The sequence below is a fragment of the Herpailurus yagouaroundi genome, unplaced genomic scaffold, assembly GCF_014898765.1.
Source record: "Herpailurus yagouaroundi ecotype Mexico unplaced genomic scaffold, PumYag 161, whole genome shotgun sequence".
Taxonomy (NCBI): Eukaryota; Metazoa; Chordata; class Mammalia; order Carnivora; family Felidae; genus Herpailurus; species Herpailurus yagouaroundi.
Genome location: NW_024412402.1, coordinates 900,038 through 921,566, shown reverse-complemented (window position 1 = coordinate 921,566; position 21,529 = coordinate 900,038). Strand labels below are relative to the sequence as shown.

General features: G+C 45.2%; 1 protein-coding gene across 4 annotated transcripts in view; it reads left to right on the top strand.

Annotated features, from left to right (window-relative positions):
- Positions 1 to 21,529, top strand: part of SLC35F2 (solute carrier family 35 member F2) — a 102,659-nt gene that overhangs the window by 44,349 nt on the left and 36,781 nt on the right. For 2 of the 4 annotated variants that reach the window (XM_040482878.1, XM_040482879.1), the window contains exons 3-8: positions 3,319 to 3,446; positions 7,715 to 7,874; positions 9,391 to 9,547; positions 10,791 to 10,843; positions 11,946 to 12,100; positions 16,564 to 17,562. In XM_040482878.1, coding sequence (XP_040338812.1) covers positions 3,319 to 3,446; positions 7,715 to 7,874; positions 9,391 to 9,547; positions 10,791 to 10,843; positions 11,946 to 12,100; positions 16,564 to 16,749 — 839 coding nt within the window. In that variant the 3' untranslated portion in view covers positions 16,750 to 17,562. The other 2 variants (XM_040482880.1, XM_040482881.1) reach the window with 2 other exon arrangements.

Sequence of the window (21,529 nt, the reverse complement as noted above, 5' to 3'; positions counted from 1 at the left end):
GTATGCAAATAGCGATTGGAGATTTACGTATTAACTCTGTGAAATTGTTAAGAACAGGGAGCACCAGACGGTACCAGTAGAAGTTGTCAAGGAATTTGAAAAAGTGCTGGGACATCTGACTGGCTCAGTTGGTAAAGCATGGGACTCTTGATCTCGGGGTTGTGAGTTCGAGCCCCACGTTGGAGGTAGAGATTACTTTAAAAAAAATGAATAAAATTAAAAAAGCGGAAGCTCCATTAAGAGTCAGGTTTTGGGGCGCCTGGGTGGCGCAGTCGGTTAAGCGTCCGACTTCAGCCAGGTCACGATCTCGCGGTCCGTGAGTTCGAGCCCCGCGTCGGGCTCTGGGCTGATGGCTCGGAGCCTGGAGCCTGTTTCCGATTCTGTGTCTCCCTCTCTCTCTGCCCCTCGCCTGTTCATGCTCTGTCTCTGTCCCAAAAAATAAATAAATATTAAAAAAAAAAAAAAAGTCAGGTTTTATTTTTTCCCCTGTGGTTGATACATTTAAGAGACAATATTAAAAACCCTTAAAAAGAGACTCACTCTCCAAAATACACATTTCCAGCCAAGTGGAGAATGTTAGAGGGTGCACGGGTTGTGTGTAGATCAGATCTGTGTTGTGAGAAAGACAAAGGAATTGGCAAGGAGTTAACATCTTTTTTTGTTTTAATGTTTGTTTATTTTGAGAGAGAGAGAGAGTAGAGCAGGGCAGGGGCAGAGAGAGGGAGAGAGAGAGAATCCCGTGCTGACAGACCGCCTGATGTAGGGCTTGATGTCATGAGCCATGAGATCATGACCTGAGCCAAAATCAGGAGTCAGACACTTAACCTCCTGAGCCACTCAGGTGCCCCCCCCTTTTAAAAAATATTTATTTTTTAATAATATTAAAAAAGAGACAGCACAAGTGGGGAGGGGCAGACAGAGAGGGAGAGGGAGAGAAGGAAGTAACATCCTTATTACTGGCTGGTTGTTTTAATTTTTTTTTTAATGTTTATTTTTGAGAGAGAGATAAAGTGCAAGGGGGAGGAGTAGAGAGAGGGAGACACAGAATCCAAAGCAGGCTCTGAGCTGTCAGCACAGAGCCCAATGCAGGGCTCGAATCCATGAACCACGAGATCATGACCTGAGCTGAAGTCAGATACTTAACCAACTGAACCACCCAGGTGCCCTTGGTTACGTTGTTTTAGAATTGTTACAGATTTATGATTTCTAGCTGCTATGCAAAAAATGGGAAAGGTTCTGACTGACCTCTTGTGCCGGATATCGTTTGAATTGTTTACCTCATTTTGTTACATGTTATGTCACCAAGTCCTCCCGAGGAAGCAAAGTGAATATTACCGTTATCCCTACTTTGCAGATGAGGAAACAGAGTCACACAGCCCACCATAGCCGGTTGTGAGTCATACAGGTAGTGACTGGTGGAGCCGGATTCCAAGGCGGGCAGCCTGCCCCTGAGCCCATGCTGTGCACGAGGGGCTGTTAGTCATAACAGACGTCCTTCCCGTAAGAGGAGAGCGTGAGGGGTGTCTGGGTGGCTCAGTTGGTGAAGCGTCTTAGTCATGATCGGCTCGGGTCCCGATCTCTCAGTTTTGTGGGTTCGAGCCCTGCATCATGCTCCATGCTGACAGTGTGGAGCCTGCTTGGGATTCTCTCTCTCTCCGTCTCTCTGTGCCCTTCCCGACTTGTGCTGTGTCTGTCTCTCTGAAGATAAATAAGTAAACCTAAAAAACAAAAAGAGATTGAATCCAGGAATGTGAAAACGAGGGGTAACCCAGACTGACCAGGAGGGGGCTGTCCTTCCATCTTTGGTATTTCCAGCCACATCGTGAAATCACTGATGTTTGCTAATCCTCTTGTAATATGAACCTTAATAGGTCAGTGGTATTTCTGTGTTGGGATAGGTGACTTATTTTTGAAGGAAAATGGAAGCCAGTGTGGGAGGGGGGGAAACATTTCAAGGGGAGAGCACCAGGTTTGGCAAGAATGTTAGGAGTTGGAAACAGAATTGGACACGTGGTTACTAGCCCCAGACTCTACTCCTCTGTGAGCTGTTCTGAACTCTTGAAGGAAGTTAGCATGATTCATAAATGTGTCAGTGAGGTCCCCCAAGGGGTGATGGCAGGGACCTTCCAAGCCATGTCATGTTGAGTGGGACTGACTGTTTGATTTCAGGATGTTCCTGCGAATTGGACTTTGATGATAATTCTTTGGTTATGATTCTGACTTATAGATTATCTTATCGTAAAGCCTTCTCCTGTATGTGCTAATCCTGCCTGCCAGATTCTCTAAAGAAGTGAATTGCAGTTAACTTAAATAAGTAGAATTTGGGCAATAAAAGGTATTTCTTCGATGATGTAAGTCTTTTTTCCAGACTTATCACTGACTTAATTTTCTCTTGAAAGCACATCTCTTCCAAAAGAATGACCAAGTGCAGAGATTAAATGACCAAATGGATTTATAAGAAAACTTTTCATTTCTAGGATAATCTGTAGCTTATCATCAATGGCAGCATCCAAGCCCATATCTGGATGTTACATTTATGTGACAGTAGGAAAGGAAATTTAACCACTTTTCTCCTACTTACTTTCTCTCTGGTGTTTTCTTTGAACACTTGTCTATGATGACACCTTAGGCTGGGTCTCCTAACAGAAAAAAATCTAACTGACTCTGCTGAGTTACTGTAGGCATTTAGGTTATGAATAATGGAAATTAGGAAGCACCACATTCATAATACATAATGAACATTTGCTTCGACTCTTTAATATCTAAATTGAACATGCATAGTAATATTTTCTTTTTCTAATGTTTATTCATTTCTGAGAGAGAAAGAGAGGGAGCACAAGCGGGGGAGGAGCAGAAACAGAGAGAGGGAGACACAATCTGAAGCGGGCTCCGGGCTCTGAGCTGTCAGCACAGAGCCCAACGCGGGGCTTGAACTCATGAACCATGAAATCATGATCTGAGCTGAAGTTGGAAGCTTAATCGACTGAGCCACCCAGGCGGCCTTCTTTTCTTTCTTTAAAAAAGTATTATTTATTTATTTTGAGAGACAGAGAGAAACAGAGCACACAAACAGGGGAGGGGCAGAGAGAGAGGGAGACCGAGACTCCCAAGCAGGCTCCACACTGTCAGTGCAGACGGGAGACTGAGACCCCTAGCAGGGGTCAGTGCAGACCCCACTGTGGGGCTCGAACTCGTGAGCCATGAGATCATGACCTGAGCCGAAGTCGAGAGCCGGACGCTTGACCGACTGAGCCACCCAGGCATCCCCATGGTATTGCTTTCAAGCAACATGTGCCAACCCAGATTTCTTTCCACCAGGTAGTGATAACCTTCTGCACATCTTGAAGAGAAAATGGTGGAAGTACATCCTGCTTGGACTAGCGGATGTGGAAGCCAATTACCTGATTGTCAGAGCATACCAGTATACGACTCTAACCAGTGTCCAGGTAAGGGGGAGTCTCTGACTGGTTTGGAGTTTTCAGTTCAAGGAAAGAAGCTGAAGCCATGTTTGCTAAGCCAACTTTATCGAAAACCTGTTCCCTTGCAGGAAATCTAAACAGGTGGATGCTATCTGTTTTTCAGTGGAGCATATGTGCTAGTGAGTAAGATCTCCTGGAATCAGTGAAAACGTATACAAATTAATCAGTTCCCAACCTGCCAGTGCTGCTCCCCAGTAGAACAGTTGATACCGAAGGAAGCAGAAATATTTAGTTGGCAGTTGATGCTGTGATGTTGACAAGAGTTGTTTTAAGTTTGTTTGAACACAGCCCGTAAAGTGAGTATACTTTTGTGTGCCACAGAAAACTGGGAGGTTTGCTAGTAAAGTAGATATTCAAGACAAAGGGGCCATTGGACTTGTTGGAAGGAACCTCGTAGACGCATGGGGTAGAGACTCAGCGTCCTGCGTGGCCAAAGGCAAAAGCGATCTCCTTATTCTTTTTTAGGTTGATTCTTGATGGACTGAAAGAAATGTGTTCCTGCAGAGCAGTACTTTTTCACTTGGTGGGGTTGAGGAAGACTGATTCAGTTGTCTTAATGTTAGCAGTCTTACGGGCTGCGTGATGGCACCGACTCACTAGTGGCAACAACAACACACTTTATAAAGGGAGACTCTGGGGCCAGGTTTACACTTCACAGTTTAATAGGTTTGTAACTTTTTTTTTTTGAGAGAGAGAGAGAGTGCATGCAAGTGGGGGAAGGGCAGAGGTATATATATATATATAGAGAGAGAGAGAGAGAGAGAGAGAAAGAGAAAGTCCCAAGTGGCTTGACGCCCATTGCAGAGCCTGATGTGGGGCTTGGTGCCATGACTGTGAAATCATGACCTGAGCCAGATGCTCAACTGACTTAGTCAGCCAGGTGCCCCTAGATTTATAACTTTCTGATGCATCAGTTTTCTCACTATTTAAAATACAGAGATGTTCTTTTTTTTTTTAATGTTTATTTTTGAGAGAGAGACACACACAGAGCGTGAGTGGGGGAGTGGCAGAGAGAGGGAGACGCAGAATGCGAAGCAGCCTCCAGGTTCTGAGCTGTCAGCACAGAGCCCGATGTGGGGCTCGAACCCACCAACTGTGAGATCATGACCTGGGTCCAAGTCGGAAGCTTAGCTGACTGAACCACCCAGGTGCCCCTAAAATACAGAGATGTGTTTATTTCGTCTTCACATTTTAGGACCATGGAAAAATTGAAGTGAAATTGGACTTATTTCACTTGGAAGACAAAAGGATTGGTGAAAATTCGGTATTTTTCCCATGTGAATATACATTAAATGCTGAATGCATCTTATTAAGCGTTTTCTGTTCTGTAATATTGTACTAATTGTGCTAAGGATTGTCTTCAGCAGACTTTTTGGCTTTTGACTGGCTTGGGGAAATATGGGTTAAGGCGGATACCACAGGAGGCATGTAAAAAACCCAGGATTTCGTAACAATTAAGACCAGGAGTTACTGAAAGAATGAAATTCATCATGAATAGGATTATTTGTGCTTTCAGCTATGGGTAATGAGGGTATGAGAGTGTGGAAGATGGCATTTTTCTAGTCACGTTTATCCTTATAATCTCAGGCACAATTTAATTACTTGATTAGAGCTCCCAGAAACTTTGATCTCTTGACGACTGACGATGACAAGTTTTGAAATGGTACAAGGTCTAAACACAGCTAAGTGGAACTCTTACAGTTGGGTCTTTTTGACTGAAGTTCATGTCCTTTACCACTGAAAAGAATTTCTTTCACTTCTAGCCTCTTAGGAAAACGTAAGCATTTGGTTGTCAAAAGGTGTTTGCTTTTCGGTGCTCGCAAGGAGTACAGTACGAGAAGGGCATGTGACCGCTACAGCTCCCAGCTCCGCGGAGGGTGCGTGTCGCTGGGATCCTTCCAGCCAAGTCTCTGCTTGAGTAAATCTGTGGCCTGGGTGAAAGGGCGTTTGGGCCACGTGGTCTCTGAACCTCCTCCCTAAGGATTCCTTCAAAGATTCTGTAATTACGGGGGTGCCTGGGTGGCTCTGTCAGTTAAGTGTCTGACTTTGGCTCAGGTCATGATCTCCCAGTTCGTGAACTCGAGCCCCACCACAAGCTCTGTACTGACAGCTGGGAGCCTGGAGCCTGCTTCAGATTCTGTGTCTCCCTCTCTCTCTGCTCTCCCCTGCTTGTGCTCTCTCTCTCTCTCTCTCTCTCTCTCTCTCTCTCAAAAATAAACATTAAAAAAAATTTAAAAAGATTCTGTAATTATGGCCAGTAATGTAGTAATTACCAGTAATGCAATATGGTGCTCACAGACGTGGCCATTGACACCCCACGGGCTAGTTTGGTACTCGTGCTTCCTCTCACTTTACAGCCACCTCTGCTGGTTCCCCACCCTCAGCCAGCTTCTCCTGCATTGTGCAGCTCTCGTCTTTCTAGAACACAGTGCTTTTTGAAGCCCCTGTCCTCCGTTCTCTAAGGTCTAATTCAATCTCATGTTCTCCTCTGTGCTCCGTCTTTAATAAGGTATTTCTAATAAAATCTAACTCCTTTTTGTGCCTCTGCTTCCCCCAGCGTCTTACTTATAGTGCCTTGTCTACTGTGGCTGTCCAATAGTTTTTAAAGATTAAATTAAATAGGGAGGCTCTTGGGACTGAACGTATCAAAGAGAAGATTTCCATCACCAAGAGTACATTGTGAAAAGGAGAATCAATGTAGTTAGAAGGCCATACGTGCTAGATATCAGATGAGAAGTCATGGAACGTTATGGTAAGAAGGGACCCGTGAGATCATCTGGGTCTGCTCTCTTCCTCTCATACTTTGACGCAGAGGGGGGCCGGCTGGGGAGCACGTGGCTGGTCAGTGGCTGCACCCCATGCGCAGCTCCCTTATATGGCCCCCCAAAATTGTTAAAAAATAGAGCCAATATGAGTTTGATTTGAAGACACGATTTCAGGATAGGGAGTTTGCTGTGAGAGTTTTTGAGAGTGACCTTTTGTACTTCTTTTGTTGAAGGAATTCTAGTGTAGACTTTGTTAAGTCATCATGGCTGGATTCTGCTGGTGTCTTCTGGGACGGGCTATTACCATGTGCGTCGCTTAATGATTTGTTGTTCCGGCAGGCTCAGTAAAGCACTTAGGGGATTAGCGTTCTGCAGCTGGAATAAATAACAAGGCACAGTGCCCATTCCCATGTCGGCGCGTCCGCCTCCAGTAATGACATTGCAGTGAAAGGCAATCACTAAACAGCGGTGGACAGCATGAAACAGGCTGCTGGAGATTTAGGGGCCTGCCTCGTCCCAAACCAGAGAGCTACAGAGCGAATCAGCGACAAGGTTAAAAACAAAACAAAACAAAAAACAGAGTGAGCAATAAAACAGTTTCAGGAGTATTATTAGCGTATGGCATGTATTTTATCCTTGAATGCACTCTGCAAAATCTGTGACCTCGAGAATCGAGTGAATAAAATCCCCCATTTTTTCTTTATCTTGCCACCGATTTTGGATTTGCTGGGATTTTGCCACTGTTCACTCCCCTGCCTTTCCGCCCGGCAGTATCAGAGGTGTGGCAAGTGTTTAGGAGTAGACGATGGAGATGAGCGAGAGGATTTGCCGGGAGCAGGTGTTGTCCCACGCGGTGGGGCCGCACACTTGCTCAGGGCGCTGGTGTCTCGGGGCCTTCTGACAATCCCTGCTACTTCTCTGCAGCTCTTGGCCCAAAGGCACTGAAGTATCTGGTTGTGTGACGACTTATTCCACCTGCATCTGGCTTTCTTTGTGCCCCTGAGGGCCGTGTGTCACACACACCTCCGTCTCCAGCTTCTCTTGTAGCGTCTCCCACCTGGGAGGGGCGAAAGTATTTGTTGACTCGGGTCAAGGGTGCACAAGGGCCCGCAGCTCTGCCTCCTGGACTTACAGGGGTAAACACAGGCGGGAGTGTCGAGGTAGCACCGGCTGCTGGGAGGAATTCCTGGGGGCAGCAACCGGTTCTCCCGCTTCTGACTGTGGGATTTGGGGCAGCTCACGTGACCTCTCTGCGCCTTGGTTTTCCTGCTCTGTGAAATGGGAAATGCATTTTCAGTCTCCTAGAATCGTGAAGGTTAGATGAGCTAACCCGGGTACTGGGGAGTCCAGGCAATGGGGTAAATCCGTGAAATGCACACGAAATGTACACAGCTGGTAGTAGTTAGGTGCTGACTCCATCGTTTAGCTGAGGAGAGATGGTTTAAGTTGTTTGTTTCTCCTTCCATGCAGCTTTTGGACTGCTTTGGGATTCCTGTGTTGATGGCACTCTCGTGGTTTGTTCTCTATGCAAGATACAGAGTGATCCACTTGATTGCTGTAGCTGTCTGTCTGCTGGGCGTGGGGACGATGGTCGGTGCCGACATACTCGCAGGGAGAGAAGACAATTCAGGTGAGGCTGTGCTACTTTGTTTCTGGTTCCGTCCCAGAAAAATGTTTTGCTTGTACTTTTGCTTTTTTTTTTAAAAAATGTTTTAATTTATTTATTTTGAGAGACAGAATGGGAGCAGGGGGCATGGGCAGAGGGAGAGGAGAGAGAATCCCACGCAGGCCCCATGCTCCGTGAGGAGCCCAACGCGGGGCTCGATCCCACAGCCCTGGGATCATGACCTGAGCCAAAATCAAGAGCCAGACTCTAAACTGACTGAGCCACCCAGGCGCCTCGTGTTTTTGCTTTTATATTGCAAAGATATATGGTAAAAGACAGAAAACGTGTCTTGCTTATAAACTGTCTTTTAAGTTTTTTATTTTGAGATCTATTTGCTTCTGCTGTTGTAACCACTTCCACAAAGCAGCTTTTTTTTTAATGTTTATTTATTTTTGAGAGAGAGAGAGAGCGAGTGAGTGAGCACGAGCAGGGGAGGGGCAGAGAGAGAGGGAGACACAGAATCTGAAGCGGGCTTCGAGCTGTCAGCACAGAGCCCGACGCGGGGCTCGAACTCACAGACTGCGAGATCATGACCTGAGCCGAAGTCGGCCGCTTAACCGACTGAGCCACCCAGGCGCCCCAATTTATTTATTTTTGAGAAAGAGAGAGACTGAGTGAGTGAGCATGAGCAGGGGAGGGGCAGAGAGAGAGGGAGACACAGAATCTGAAGCAGGCTCCAGGCTCTGAGTTGTCAGCTGATGTGGGGCTCGAACCCATAAACTTGAGATCATGACCTGAGCCAAGTCGGACACTTAACCGACTGAGCCACCCAGGTGCCCCTGCAAAGCAGTTTTTTATGTTCTTACCTGTGCACAGTGCTCGTGCCTTTTTGTCACAATAAATAGTTTTGTTTCATCTCATGAGAGAGACAATTGTTGATATATTTACAATTAATCTTTGGGCCCATACGTTGAGATTAGTTTACTGGAAAAGCTACTGTAGATTGTAGGTTTTTTTTATCAAAAGGAAGTTTCATGTCCACTGGATGACTGACCTCTTTTTCAGTGGCTCCATGGATGAGAACATGTGGACATGGACATGCTTTGGGCCAAAGTTCAGGCAATTGATGGTATAAAATCTAAATACGGTGTCGAATTCACCCAACCTCCGAGTGACTTTATTGTGCCCTTTGAGAGAAGATAACCTTGACTGGGTAGCTTCCTTCCCTGTAGTTTTCACTTAATCCCCTGCCATAAATTCCATCAATTTCTCTGTCATAGAATCATTTCCTGAGGCCTTACATTATGGCTCCATTTTCTGATCTTATAGTCTCCTGAGGGGTTGAACTGTGAGAAAAATCATGGCAGAATTGTGCCAGAAATTGAGGAGAAGAAGGGTCCTTAAACTTTTAGAAATCAGGGTTTGTCCTTCCATAAAGGCTTACTTAAACGAACATGAACCAGATAAACTGCTGGAAGCGAGCGAGCTAGGGTCCCCTATATTGACACTGTGTTGTGTTTTGTGCCTTGTCTTCCTGCAGGTAGTGACGTGCTGATTGGTGACATCTTGGTCCTTCTTGGAGCTTCTCTCTATGCTGTTTCTAACGTGTGTGAAGAGTATATCGTGAAGAAGCTGAGCAGGCAGGAGTTTTTAGGAATGGTGGGCCTATTCGGAACCATTATCAGCGGCATACAGCTGTAAGAGTCTAAGATTTCCCTTAAAAACCAAAGAAGTAGGGGCGCCTGGGTGGCTCAGTCAGTTGAGCGTCCGACTTCGGCCCAGGTCATGATCTCACGCTTCGTGAGTTCGAGCCCCGCGTCAGGTTCTGTGCTGACGGCTTGGAGCCTGGAGCCTGCTTCGGATTCTGTGTCTCCCTCTCTCTCTGTCCCTCCCCAGCTCATGTTCCCCCTCTGTCTCTGTCAAAAATAAACTAAAAAAAAAAAAAAAAAAAAAAAAAAAAAACCCCAAAGAAGTACATTTATCATACATGATCACTTTCCAGCTACTACTGTTCATTGTTGATTTGGCCCAGATTCCGATTTGAAATCAGTGACTTGCTAACTATCTATGAGGAGACTCTTTTGTTTTGTTTTGTTTTTTTGTTTATTTTTATGTGTTTTGAGAGAGAGAGAGCAGGTAGGGAGGGACAGAGAGAGTGGGGGGAGAAAGAGAGAGAATCCCAAGCAGGCTCTGCACTGTTAGCGCAGAGGCCGATCTGGGGCTTGAACTCAAGACTGTGAGATCGTGACCTGAGCCGAAACCAAGAGCTGGATGCTTAACCAGCTGAGCCACCCAGCACCCCTAGAAGATTCTAGAAATGGCAAAAAATATGCCTCATTTTCTTTCTTTTTTTTAGATGTTTTTAATTATTTTTGAGACAGAGACAGAGCATGAGCAGAGGAGGGGCAGAGAGTGGGGGAGACACAGTATCTAAAGCAGGCTCCAGGCTTTGAGCTGTCAGCACAGAGCCCGACGTGGGCCTCGAACTCACACACTGCGAGATCATGACCTGAGCCGAAGTCGGACACTTAACCGATTGAGCCACCCAGGCGCCCCTATGCCTCATTTTCTTACGTGTGCATGATGCTTGGGATTTCTGCTTATAGTGTGGTTGGGGCATTACCAAGAAAGACTATTTTTCAGTGATTTCCAGAAACTATTATCTCCCATTTCAAATGGAAGACACACTGTCATGTTTTCCTTCTATAGCTGACCACTATTTGAAAACTGCTTCTACAGGCATCAAACGTGTTTATGGGCCCCTTTGATTTTATTCTATGTCATTTTTATTAAACATACTTACCAAAATTTAAAAATCAATGTAATCCTCAAAAAAGAATCAACATAATTCTTCACCTTAGCTGATGTATAGCAACTAAAATGCTTATAAACAAGTGAAAATGAGTAAGATCTCACTGTGACCTCTTGTTTTAATCTTAGATCGATCGTTGAATGTAAGGATATTGCCAGCATTCAGTGGGACTGGAAAATCGGTATGTTCATACATGTTCATCCTTTTTTTGGTCAGTATCCTTTTCCTCTAAGTGACAAAAACACGAATCAAGAAATAAATACCTTCATTTACATAATATTTAGTCATTTTTGTAAAATCACAGAGTAATTCAGTACACAGAGGGCTCCAGTGGTCTACAGGGAGCTCTCCGTGAGAACTTATAAATGAACCTTCCACAGGAGTTAATTCTTAACCTTAACCTTCAGGAATAGTTTTGCTGTCCTAGGAATTCTGAGCAAGACTGACCTTCGGTCACACTCCCTGTCAATTAGATCTGTATCACGAGTCCTCAAAGCTCTTGTGAAGGTTGTCTGCTTGATGTAATTTGTGAAACATTAACCCGAATCATCTGATGGCGCGTAATCACCCACCACCTTCCATTGCTTCTCTCTGGTATTCCTGGGCACCTGCACTAATCAATAATGTAGAAGAAAACAGTGGTGAAACAGGAAAGACTCCAACCTTATTTAATGATGGGTGGAAAGAAGTTATAAGCAGTACGTAAAATGCCGTGTTCATTTGCCGGGCTTGGATAATTTAGTTCAGTTAAATAACTTCGATTGCCGGGGTGTGAGTGGCTGTGTGTGGGTGTGTGTCAGGTATGGGGGTGAGATTGAAGAGGCGGTTGCAAAGCTAAATAGTGAGCGCCCGCACTGTGTCTGTCCGATAGAGGATGGGTATACTGTGCTTTCTGGGAGCACTGAATTTAATGAGATGAACAAAAGATTATGGGTTATACTTCTTGATCGTTATTCTGCTTTTATTGACCTTTTATCACAAGATCTCTCTGCGTGGGGCGGCTGGAGCTGTTGAACCAGTCCCACCGTGAGCAAGTTTCTGTGCCCTTCCCCCTCAACACCCTGTTGCAGTTTTGAAGTCCTTCCTCTATGTCTTGTCTTATTATTATATTTTTCCTGAGAGCTTTCTATGCCTCATTGGCAATGCTGAGTGTTAACAAGAGACTTTGTAGATAGTATGTTAAACAGTTAGGGAATTTTATAGGCAGCCAAGCCTTCAAAGTGTCTTTGCCTTCTGATTTCTTCCTGTGATATTCGATATTCCACTTTTGTGTCCCCCCACAGCCCTGCTGTTTGTGGCGTTTGCCCTCTGTATGTTTTGCCTGTACAGCTTTATGCCGCTGGTGATTCAGGTCACTAGTGCCACTTCTGTGAACTTGGGCATCCTGACAGCCGACCTCTACAGTCTTTTCTTTGGACTCTTTCTGTTTGGCTATAAGGTAAGCAAATAGGAACACTTGCTTGGTCTAAAAGAAGTAATGGGTTTCTTTAATATTTTAGATCCAAAATTAAACCTCATTTTTGGGGCAAGAATTCACTGACAGGGGCGCCTGGGTGGCTCAGTCAGTTAAGCGTCCGACTTCGGCTCAGGTCATGATCTCACCATTCATGAGTTTGAGCCCCACGTCGGGCTCTGTGCTTACAGCTCAGGGCCTGGAACCTGCTTCCGATTCTGTGTCTCCCTCTCTCTCTGTCCCTCTCCTGCTTGTGCTCGGTCTGTTTCTCTCGCAAAAAGTGAATCAACATAAAAAAAAAAAAAAGAATTTCACTGGAAAGTCCCCCTGCACTCCAGGCAAGTAGCATCTTATTAGTATTATAAGAAGACTTTTGATGTTACAGACTTCTGAAAGGGTCTTGGGTCCCCTCGAAGGTCTTGGGAGCTTGAGAACTGCTGCATCAGAAACCCGTCTTTCTTTAGTTGTACCTTCAGTAGATGCCCGTTGACGAGCTTGCCATCACAGCAAGCGATTTGAACACATAGTTAGAATGTTGGCTGTTGCTTGATAATTTTAGTTTCATTTGGGAACAACAGCTACAGTCCTTTGTCCTTGTAGAATTTTGTATCCAGGCAGAAATTGCTTGGCACGGATTTACATTATTCCCAGGAATTGGCCGTGAACTCACAAAGCCTAGTTCCGTGAGTTCTCAGAAATTTCTGCTTAAAGAAGCATAAACCATTTTTGCCCTGCAACGTTACATGTAACAGGAGCTAGCTGTTATCTTTACAAACTTGCTGGTTAAGGTATTCCTGAACTAAAACTGAAAGGGTATTTATAGCTTCTTGGTAGCATCATTAAAAAATAACATGTCAAAATGAATCAGAGAAGTGATCTAACAAGCCTAGGATTTTTTTTTTTTTTTTTTCTTAATGAGAACAATTGCTAAGGGCTATAAAGTAGGCCTTCAAAGTGAGTCAGTTGTTGGGGAGGGGGACAAGAAAGATTGATGCTGTGTTTGCATTTCACATAGCTACCACTAGGAGGTGATGGTGTTTCTGTTTTGCAGTTAAACTTAGCAGTTGGCACGTTATGTGTCACATACAACTTCACTCACCTGTACTTTTTTCTTTTTAGTAAGTAAAATTTTCTAAGTAAAATAATACCCAAGTGGGAAGGAAGAAGTAAGGTTAAAGAAATAAAAGCTTTGAAGTGAAAATTCACCTGCCACTACTTATTATAAGCTCCCTTCATGCAGATATTTCCTCTTTCACTGCTCTTAACTTTATATGAAGAAGCCATTTTTTTGACCACATACCTTTAAATTATTATTCTCAAAATTGGAGCATGCAGACTTTAAAATTCCTTCCCAGTTCTTTTGCTGTATGTTTCTTTGTCCCTGCATGTCTAGCAGCTCACTCTTAGATCAGACTTGGTTGTTTTGGTCAAAGGCTGTTTTGAGGCTTGTAGAGCAAAGAGCGATCTGCTGTGATCTTCAGAGTAAATTACAGAGGTGGAAAACCATTCAGAGCTTAAAGAAGATACCTAGTGTTGTAGAACCGGTTTTTAAAGACAGGATTATAAGCCCAATATACTACCACTTTTTAAAAATTGTAGTATCTGAAATAATGTTGGCTCTGATTTTTTATTAAAAATTTTTTTTAATGTTTATTTTTGAGAGAGGGCAGCAGAGAGACACAGAACATGAGTGGGGGAGGGGCAGAGAGAGAGGGAGACACAAAATAGCAAGCAGGCTCCAGGCTCTCAGCTGTCAGCACAGAGCTCGACACGGGGCCCAGACCCACAAACCATGAGATCACGATCTGAGCTGAGGTTGTATGCTTAACCAGCTGAGCCCCAGGCGCCCCACTTTGGCTCTGATTTTTTAAAAAATCAGAGAGTTGAAAAAGTTTAAAAATTTTGCCTCCTCTGGAATTGATCTTGAGTAAATACTTACCGACCAGAGGAGCTACAAGAAACTTCCTGCATAGATCCAGATACAAAGCGTAGAATTCAAAGTAAGAAAAAAAGGTGAAGGTAAGAGCCTCTAATTCAGGAAACTTACCCCATTTCCTCAGAGTCTCTCCCCTCTAAGAGAAGTGTCTCCATTTGATCACCTGCTTCTTAAAAGGAAAAGTTACTTTTTCTTCTAAACATTTAAAACCACCAAACCAAAGAGGACGTGTTTTGACCAAGTTATGTAGATTTACCCACAAGTAACAGTGAACATTTTATAGGCGAACATAAGTACTGGCTTTATAACACTGACTTTAAACATTTAGCGTGCTCTAAATAGCTTTAACTTTCCCTAATATACTCTGAATATTTTCTCCCCAACAAATATTTATTAAATACCAGCTGTGTGTTGAGGACCGTGCTGAGTATTGGATCCCAGAACTAAAGCCAGGTTCTGCTGTTCAGCTTGACATCAACACTGACTTTGCATCATTGTCATTGACTTTGAAGGCTTCCGCACTTTGCGGAGGGCTGTGGCTGTTCCATTCCTTAAAGAGTTCTAAAGGCTCAAGGGGAAGAAGTAATCGAGAGCCTTTAAAAAATTAACGTGTGGGGGCGCCTGGGTGGCGCAGTCGGTTAAGCGTCCGACTTCAGCCAGGTCACGATCTCGCGGTCTGTGAGTTCGAGCCCCGCGTCGGGCTCTGGGCTGATGGCTCAGAGCCTGGAGCCTGTTTCAAATTCTGTGTCTCCCTCTCTCTCTGCCCCTGCCCCGTTCATGCTCTGTCTCTCTCTGTCCCAAAAATAAAAATAAATGTTGAAAAAAAAATTTAAAAAAAAATAAATAAAAAATAAAAAATTAACGTGTGGAAACCAATGGTGACTGGCAGAAGCCCACTGCTGGAGGTGAGCAGCAATGCTCTTAACGCTCATTTCACACCCCTGGTTAGTTCCTCCTTCCCCCTTTGGGAGTGTATCTAGATTCTTCTTTCTCCTCATCTCCTTTCCCAACCTGTTGTGTTTTCTGATTGTTTTTCTTTGTCACCCCCTTATTAGAACTCTTTTTAGACATTAGAACTCTTTGGGGTACACTATGAAATCTCAGCTAGTTTAAAAATATTTATTGGCTTGAACAAATAGCACACCCCATTCTTAACTTTAAAATCAGGTTAGCAGGACCAGTCATAAGTTGAGTTCGCTTGTTGCCAGGGAAAAAAATGGTCCTAGGCACTTAATTACACATTAGTCGTGCTGCCTAGTTTCCCTAAGTTTTACTGCACCATCCTTGGTCAGTCTTTAGCTTTTCTCTTTCTGTGTTTTATCTTTGGTGCTGTTAAAAACAAGTGTTAATTTCCTTAATACTTGACGTTTTGTATGGATCCTCCACTCCAATAAGAGCGAATATACAGAGTGCATATTTATTTAAACTTTGGGGGTATGTCAGGCCGTTTTTGGTAAGAATACACGGTGAATTAGTGTTGTGTCTTCACTGCATTTTGCTCTGGGTAGTTGTTTTCCTAAACAGAGAGGGGCAGGTTGGAGAAAGCCTCCAGGAACTCCATGTCTCGGTGGTGTGTCTGTCAGAACAGGTTCTTGCTGTAATCAGTCCTTCTGGGGGCAGAGAGGGTATGGGATTCCTCCTGTAGGGGCTCCCTTCCCTGTGCTTGTCCACCTGCACTTTACAGCAGTGACTTCTTTGGGTTGGAGGCGTTGCTGAGAAATGGTCTTTCGAGCTCTAAAAATCTGAATCTGCTCAGTCCACCATAAATTTGATTATGTAACACTTGCCTGCAGGGACAAGATAATTTATTATATTTTAACAAAGTGGATTTTATTTCATTTTTTAAAGTTTATTTTTATTTATTTTTGAGAGAGAGAGATAAAGAATGAGCAGGGAGGGGCAGAGAGCTAGGGAGACACAGAATCGGAAGCAGGCTCCAGGCTCTGAGCTATTAATACAAAGCCCGATGTGGGGCTTGAACCCATAAACCATGAGGTCGTGACCCGAGCCGAAATCAAGAGTCAGACTGAGGTGCCCCCAAAATGGATTTCACCACATTCTCACACATGAAGGGTTGTTGAGAACTTGCCACATCTGTACACCCACATTGTATCTCAGGTGCCATCTTCCTCTGTTTCACATCAGTATTATAAATTGCGCTTATGGTCTGAAATTGACTCTCTTGTGGTGTCCAGGCTGACTTTCGATTCTTTCCACTGAGTGGGACTGGTTGCAAGGTGGGAGTACAGCTGGGTTATCACAGAGCGAGGCAAAATTTCCATTCTCTAGAGCTCCAAGGGTCCCCTTGGCTGAGGCGCCAGCTGCTGTGGCCAGAGTGCGTACGATCATCGGCATCCGTACTGGAGGGTTTTGGGCATGAGCGAGTGTCTCCTTAGGCAACTTTCAGGAGAAAAAGATTGTGAGAGGGTCACCCTGAAAGCACAGTTGGCAAAGGGCGGCAGCCATCGTGTGTTTGTCGGAGACCGCGACCCATAGCCTGTTCTCCTCCTAGTTTTCGGGGCTCTACCTCCTGTCCTTCACCGTCATCATGGTGGGGTTCGTCCTCTACTGCTCCACCCCCACGCGCACAGCCGAGCCGGCAGAGAGCAGCGTGCCGCCCATCACCAGCATCGGAATCGACAACCTAGGACTGAAGCTCGAGGAGAACCTGCAGGAGACCCCCTCGGCCGCCTTGTAGCTGGACAAGAAGGGGTGCACACGCCTGAGGCTTCCTGGGAAGCCGGGAGCCGTCGCCGGGGGCAAGCAGAGCCCGCTGAGCACCGAGGGGACACTTGGAAAATTGGTAGGTGGGGAGTGAGCCCCGTAGCATTGGACTGGATCCGGTGGTTAAATTTTACAAAGGAATACAAAATAATGCATCAAAAGTAGAAATATGAAAATAGAACAGAAGACAGGGTGGCTGGGATCGTGTGTCTGTTTGAGAACCAATATCTGTTAGCGTCAGGGAGACAAGCTGTGCCCCCGTACTGGGGTCTCGGAGGCACAGGTGGGAGAGCATTGGGGGGAGACGACCAGGCAGGATCCAGCCTCAGGACAGGGCCTGAAAGTGGGCTGTCCAGCTGGGCTGGGCAGTCAGAAGTTGGGGGAGTCGGTGTGGTTTGGGGTAGGTTTCCACAGTTAGAGGCTTCTGGGTTTTGTCTCGCTTGAGACACTCGTTGTCCACAAGCCTTGTGGCCTTCATACCACAGTGAGGTCTGGTGATTGCATATGGCGGCATGGGTCGGTAGCCCTTGAGAAATCCCGAGATACAAGTGTGAGTATCGTAGACGTAGGAAAGAAGGGTCCATACAGTAGACTGAGGAACGCTGTCTCCGTTGTTCAAAGAGGGTGCCACACTACTTCTCACCAAGTGTTTGTAACGTGCCATGAGACATCAGCTATCACTATGCCACTTTACAAAAACTGTGTATGTAAACTTTTTTCTAATGTAATAAAGAAATTGAGGGTAAATGTTCATGTTATTAAAAGATTTTGATTTCATGGAAATACATTCACTGTGTGGTTTCTTTGATTAACCAGTTCCCCTTCTGGATTTTAAATGACTTTATTAGGGGCGCCTGGGTGGCTCGGTCTGTTGAGCGTCCGCCTTCGGCTCGGGTCATGATCTCACTGTCAGTGGGTTTGAGCCCCGCGTCGGTCTCTGTGCTGACAGCTCAGAGCCTGGAGCCTGCTTCGGATTCTGTCTCTCTCTCTGCCACTCCCCCACTCACACTCTGTTCTCTGTGTCTCTCCAAAATCAGTAAATGTTAAAAATTTTTTTTTTAATAACTTTGTATATTCCAGATTTCTCCATATCCAACATTTTAGGATCATGTCTTCTGTAAGGTGGCAGACCTATCTGGGGCTGTGATGGGCTGGAGGGAAGTTCAGAGTGAACCCACAGATCATTTGCCAGAATAATCTTTTAAAAATTGAATTATCTTAATTAAAATTTTTTAAATATATATTTTTAAAATTTATTTATTTTGAGAGAGCGAGTGCAAATGGAGAAGGGAGAGAGAATCCCAAGCCAGCTCTAGCACTACCGTAGAGCCTGACATGGGGCCTGAACCTGTGAACCTCAAGATCATGACCTGAGCCACCCAGGCACCTCTAATTTTTTTTTTTTTTTTTTTTACTTTTTTGAGTGAAATAAACTTTTATTCTCTGCAGCTGATTAAAACTAATGGTTGGTTTTTGCTCGGTACCATTCACAGCTACCAATGAGTGGACAAGTTTAGGTTACAGTGTTTGGCCCTTTGGGGAAGACTTTCAGTTTGATTAGTACATTATTTCTTAAAATATCCTTCTTTGGGGGGTGCCTGGGTGGCTCAGTCAGTCAAGCATCTGACTCTTGATTTCGGCTCACGTTATGATATCGCGGGTTGTGGGTTCGAGCCCTGCATCAGACTCAGCGCTGACAGCTTGGAGCCTGCTTGGATTCTCTCTGTCTCTCTCTCTCTCTCTCTCTCTGTCTCTCAAAATAAGTAAATAAACAGGGGCACCTGCGTGGCTCAGTCGGTTGAGCGTCTGACTTCAGCTCAGGTCATGATCTCGCAGTTTGTGAGTTCAAGCCCCGTGTCGGGCTCTGTGCTAACAGCTCAGAGCCTGGAGCCTGTTTCAGATTCTGCGTCTCCCTCTCTCTGCCCCTTCCCCACTCATGCTCTGTCGCTCTTTCTCTGTCAAAAATAAATAAACTTTTTAAAAAAATAAGTAAATAAACATAAAAAAAACTTTTTTTTTTTTTTAAAAAAACTTTTAAAATATCTTGCTTTGGCATAAACCTGTACGTAGGGACAGTGAAATGGAGAATCTCAGGTGACAGCATCCCACGTGTCTGTTAAGGTTTAACTCAACTGTCATCTCTTTCTCTGAAGCCTTTTTCAGGCCATCCAGGCCGGGCCTCTGCTCCTGTAGGCTACCGGGGCCCTTGTTCATATCTTCCTTGTAGCACTTACTGAGCGCTTGCTGTTTACCTGCCCTCCCTCACCACGGGCTGAGCTCTTTCAGGTCCACTGTGGCCTTTATTCATCTTTCTAGACCTTGGTCATCTCACCTCTTGGGCATTTATTAAGTGAACTTTGTCTTTGGTCCCAGTTCAGAGAATTTAAGGGGAGACTGACCTAAAGTAAGGGTTTTTATGCAGATACTTTTAGGCAGTATTCTCTTACCGTGTCCTGCCCTTTCCACCCATCCCCCTAAACCTGGTGTTTTTTCTCGTCTCCTGCTCCCTCTGGAGAGGCAGGGGCAAAGGAGTTCCCATGTTAGCATCCCGAATTAAAACTTAGAATTCGGTCTTCCAGAGAAGGAAGGCTGTGAATGACATTCAGCAATTAAATAATGGTACCGCAAAGCTCTGCATCCCGGCTTCAATATTCAGTTCGTGAAGACTGTCACTTCCCCGGTCTCCATAATAACACTTCCATGGAAAATGTGTCCTCAAATATCCGGCTCACACACAAGCTTTTGAAACACAACACGTTCTTACGTCGAGAACCTCTTGTAAGTACTTTTCCAGCCTATTAGAACAGTATTGATGTTTCGATCTTTTTTTTGTAGATACTCATATCGTTAAAAAAAAAACCCTCATGAGTGTTACAATAGGGCTGCTAGGTTGTTCTCTAGTGTCGTACAGAAGTGATAAATTGTGCAGTTGGACTGTGGTTACACTGGAAGGAGAGCAGTCTTTGCTGGTGCCATTTTCACTGTTTGCGCTTTGAGAGTAGGTTCTCTTGCGGACAGGCGGTTAACATTTCTCACCCTTCTGGGACCAGTGGCTCGTGGAGAATTTGTATGTGTTATCTGTGGTGTGCCCAGCAGGTGGCGCTTTAACAGGTGTTCCTTACAGAGACCTGTGACATAAACCATTGTCATTTTATAGTACCTCTGTAATATCCTATTAAATTGAAGTGTTTGGTTTTAAAAGAGGGTGTTCTGATGACTGCCATCAACAGGGATTGGCTTTGATGAGCAGGTGAAGGATAGAATTCTCAGAGAAGTGGAAACCTCTCTTGCAGGGCACAGAGTTTGGTGGCTTGGGGGGACAGAGAAGCCAAGATTTCTTTCAGCTTGGCAGCTTGCAGCCCCCATAGCTCTTGAGACACTGAATTCTGAGGGGTACGGTTCCCCTGGAGCTGCTGAGCCAGCAGGTGCGTGTCTCGTGAGAGGAGCTGGGAAGATTTTCATGTAAAAACCAGCCTGGTCGTGCCGTTTTCCCTGCAGCCCTGGAGCCTGCCCTTTTACGACGCCGTCTGCATTGGCTCTGAGGTCTTCTGTCTGCCTAGTCACGACTCTCTTTTCTGTCATTGTTATGGTGATGTGCCATTTTCATCCACATTTAATCACTTAGTATCTGGACGTATCCTCAACCCTCAAAAGATATCCATAAATCAGGGAACTTCAGCAGATAGCCACTTAGCTGATTAAAAGGCGAGAGATTTATGAGGAAATTAAGTAATGCTGAACGTGCAGTTCTCCCACAGTCCTAGGGCGTTCGGAGACGTCTGGCAATCTAGAAATGGTATCTCTAGGGGAGTAAAGGCTCTCCAGAAGAGCAAAATGTTACTTGTAGGATTTACTTGCAGAAAGTCCCAGACTTTCTGCTCCTGATGGCTTTTGTCACGCACTTCACTCCTTGGTTGAAATACTGTCCTCGGGGCACCTGGGTGGCGCAGTCGGTTAAGCGTCCGACTTCAGCCAGGTCACGATCTCGCGGTCCGTGAGTTCGAGCCCCGCGTCAGGCTCTGGGCTGATGGCTCAGAGCCTGGAGCCTGTTTCCGATTCTGTGTCTCCCTCTCTCTCTGCCCCTCCCCCGTTCATGCTCAGTCTCTCTCTGTCCCCCCAAAAATAAATAAACGTTGAAAAAAAAAAAATTAAAAAAAAAAAAAAAAAAAAGAAATACTGTCCTCTTCAAGCAATCCTGAAGTGCAGATACTTTTGGAGAAGGAATTTAGGTTGAAAGGGAAGTCCTTTGAACAATTACTGGCTCCGAGTGACCTTAATAAGCATACAGATGGTGCCATATAATCATCCTGTGGTGAGCAGTGACTACCTGTGGCCTGCCCAGTGGGGAGGCCAGATTCTACACACCAGGTATGATGGAGGGGACTAGCGGTGCTAGTGTCTGGAGTTACCACGTGGAGTCCCACCTTCCCCGACCACAGATGGTACTTTGTTTCTGCGAAGTGACCGTGCTGTTCCGCTCTGACCCAAGTATTTCACATTTTCCCGTTCTTTGGGATGTCTATTCTTGGTCTTGTGAGCCCATGTGAGAGCGTACCCACTTTGGTCTTTGTGAAAAGGCTGGCAGGTGAATGCATGCACCTTAAATGGGGGTGCGGAGGGACACAGACACCCCCTCGTCACCTCCATCAGCAGCTCCTCCCCAGCCCTACCCTCCAACATCTTATTTCTCCAGAAACTGCTTTGTCCATAGGACTGCTAGGAGCTGCCCCAGGAAATCTGCCCCCACCCTTGAC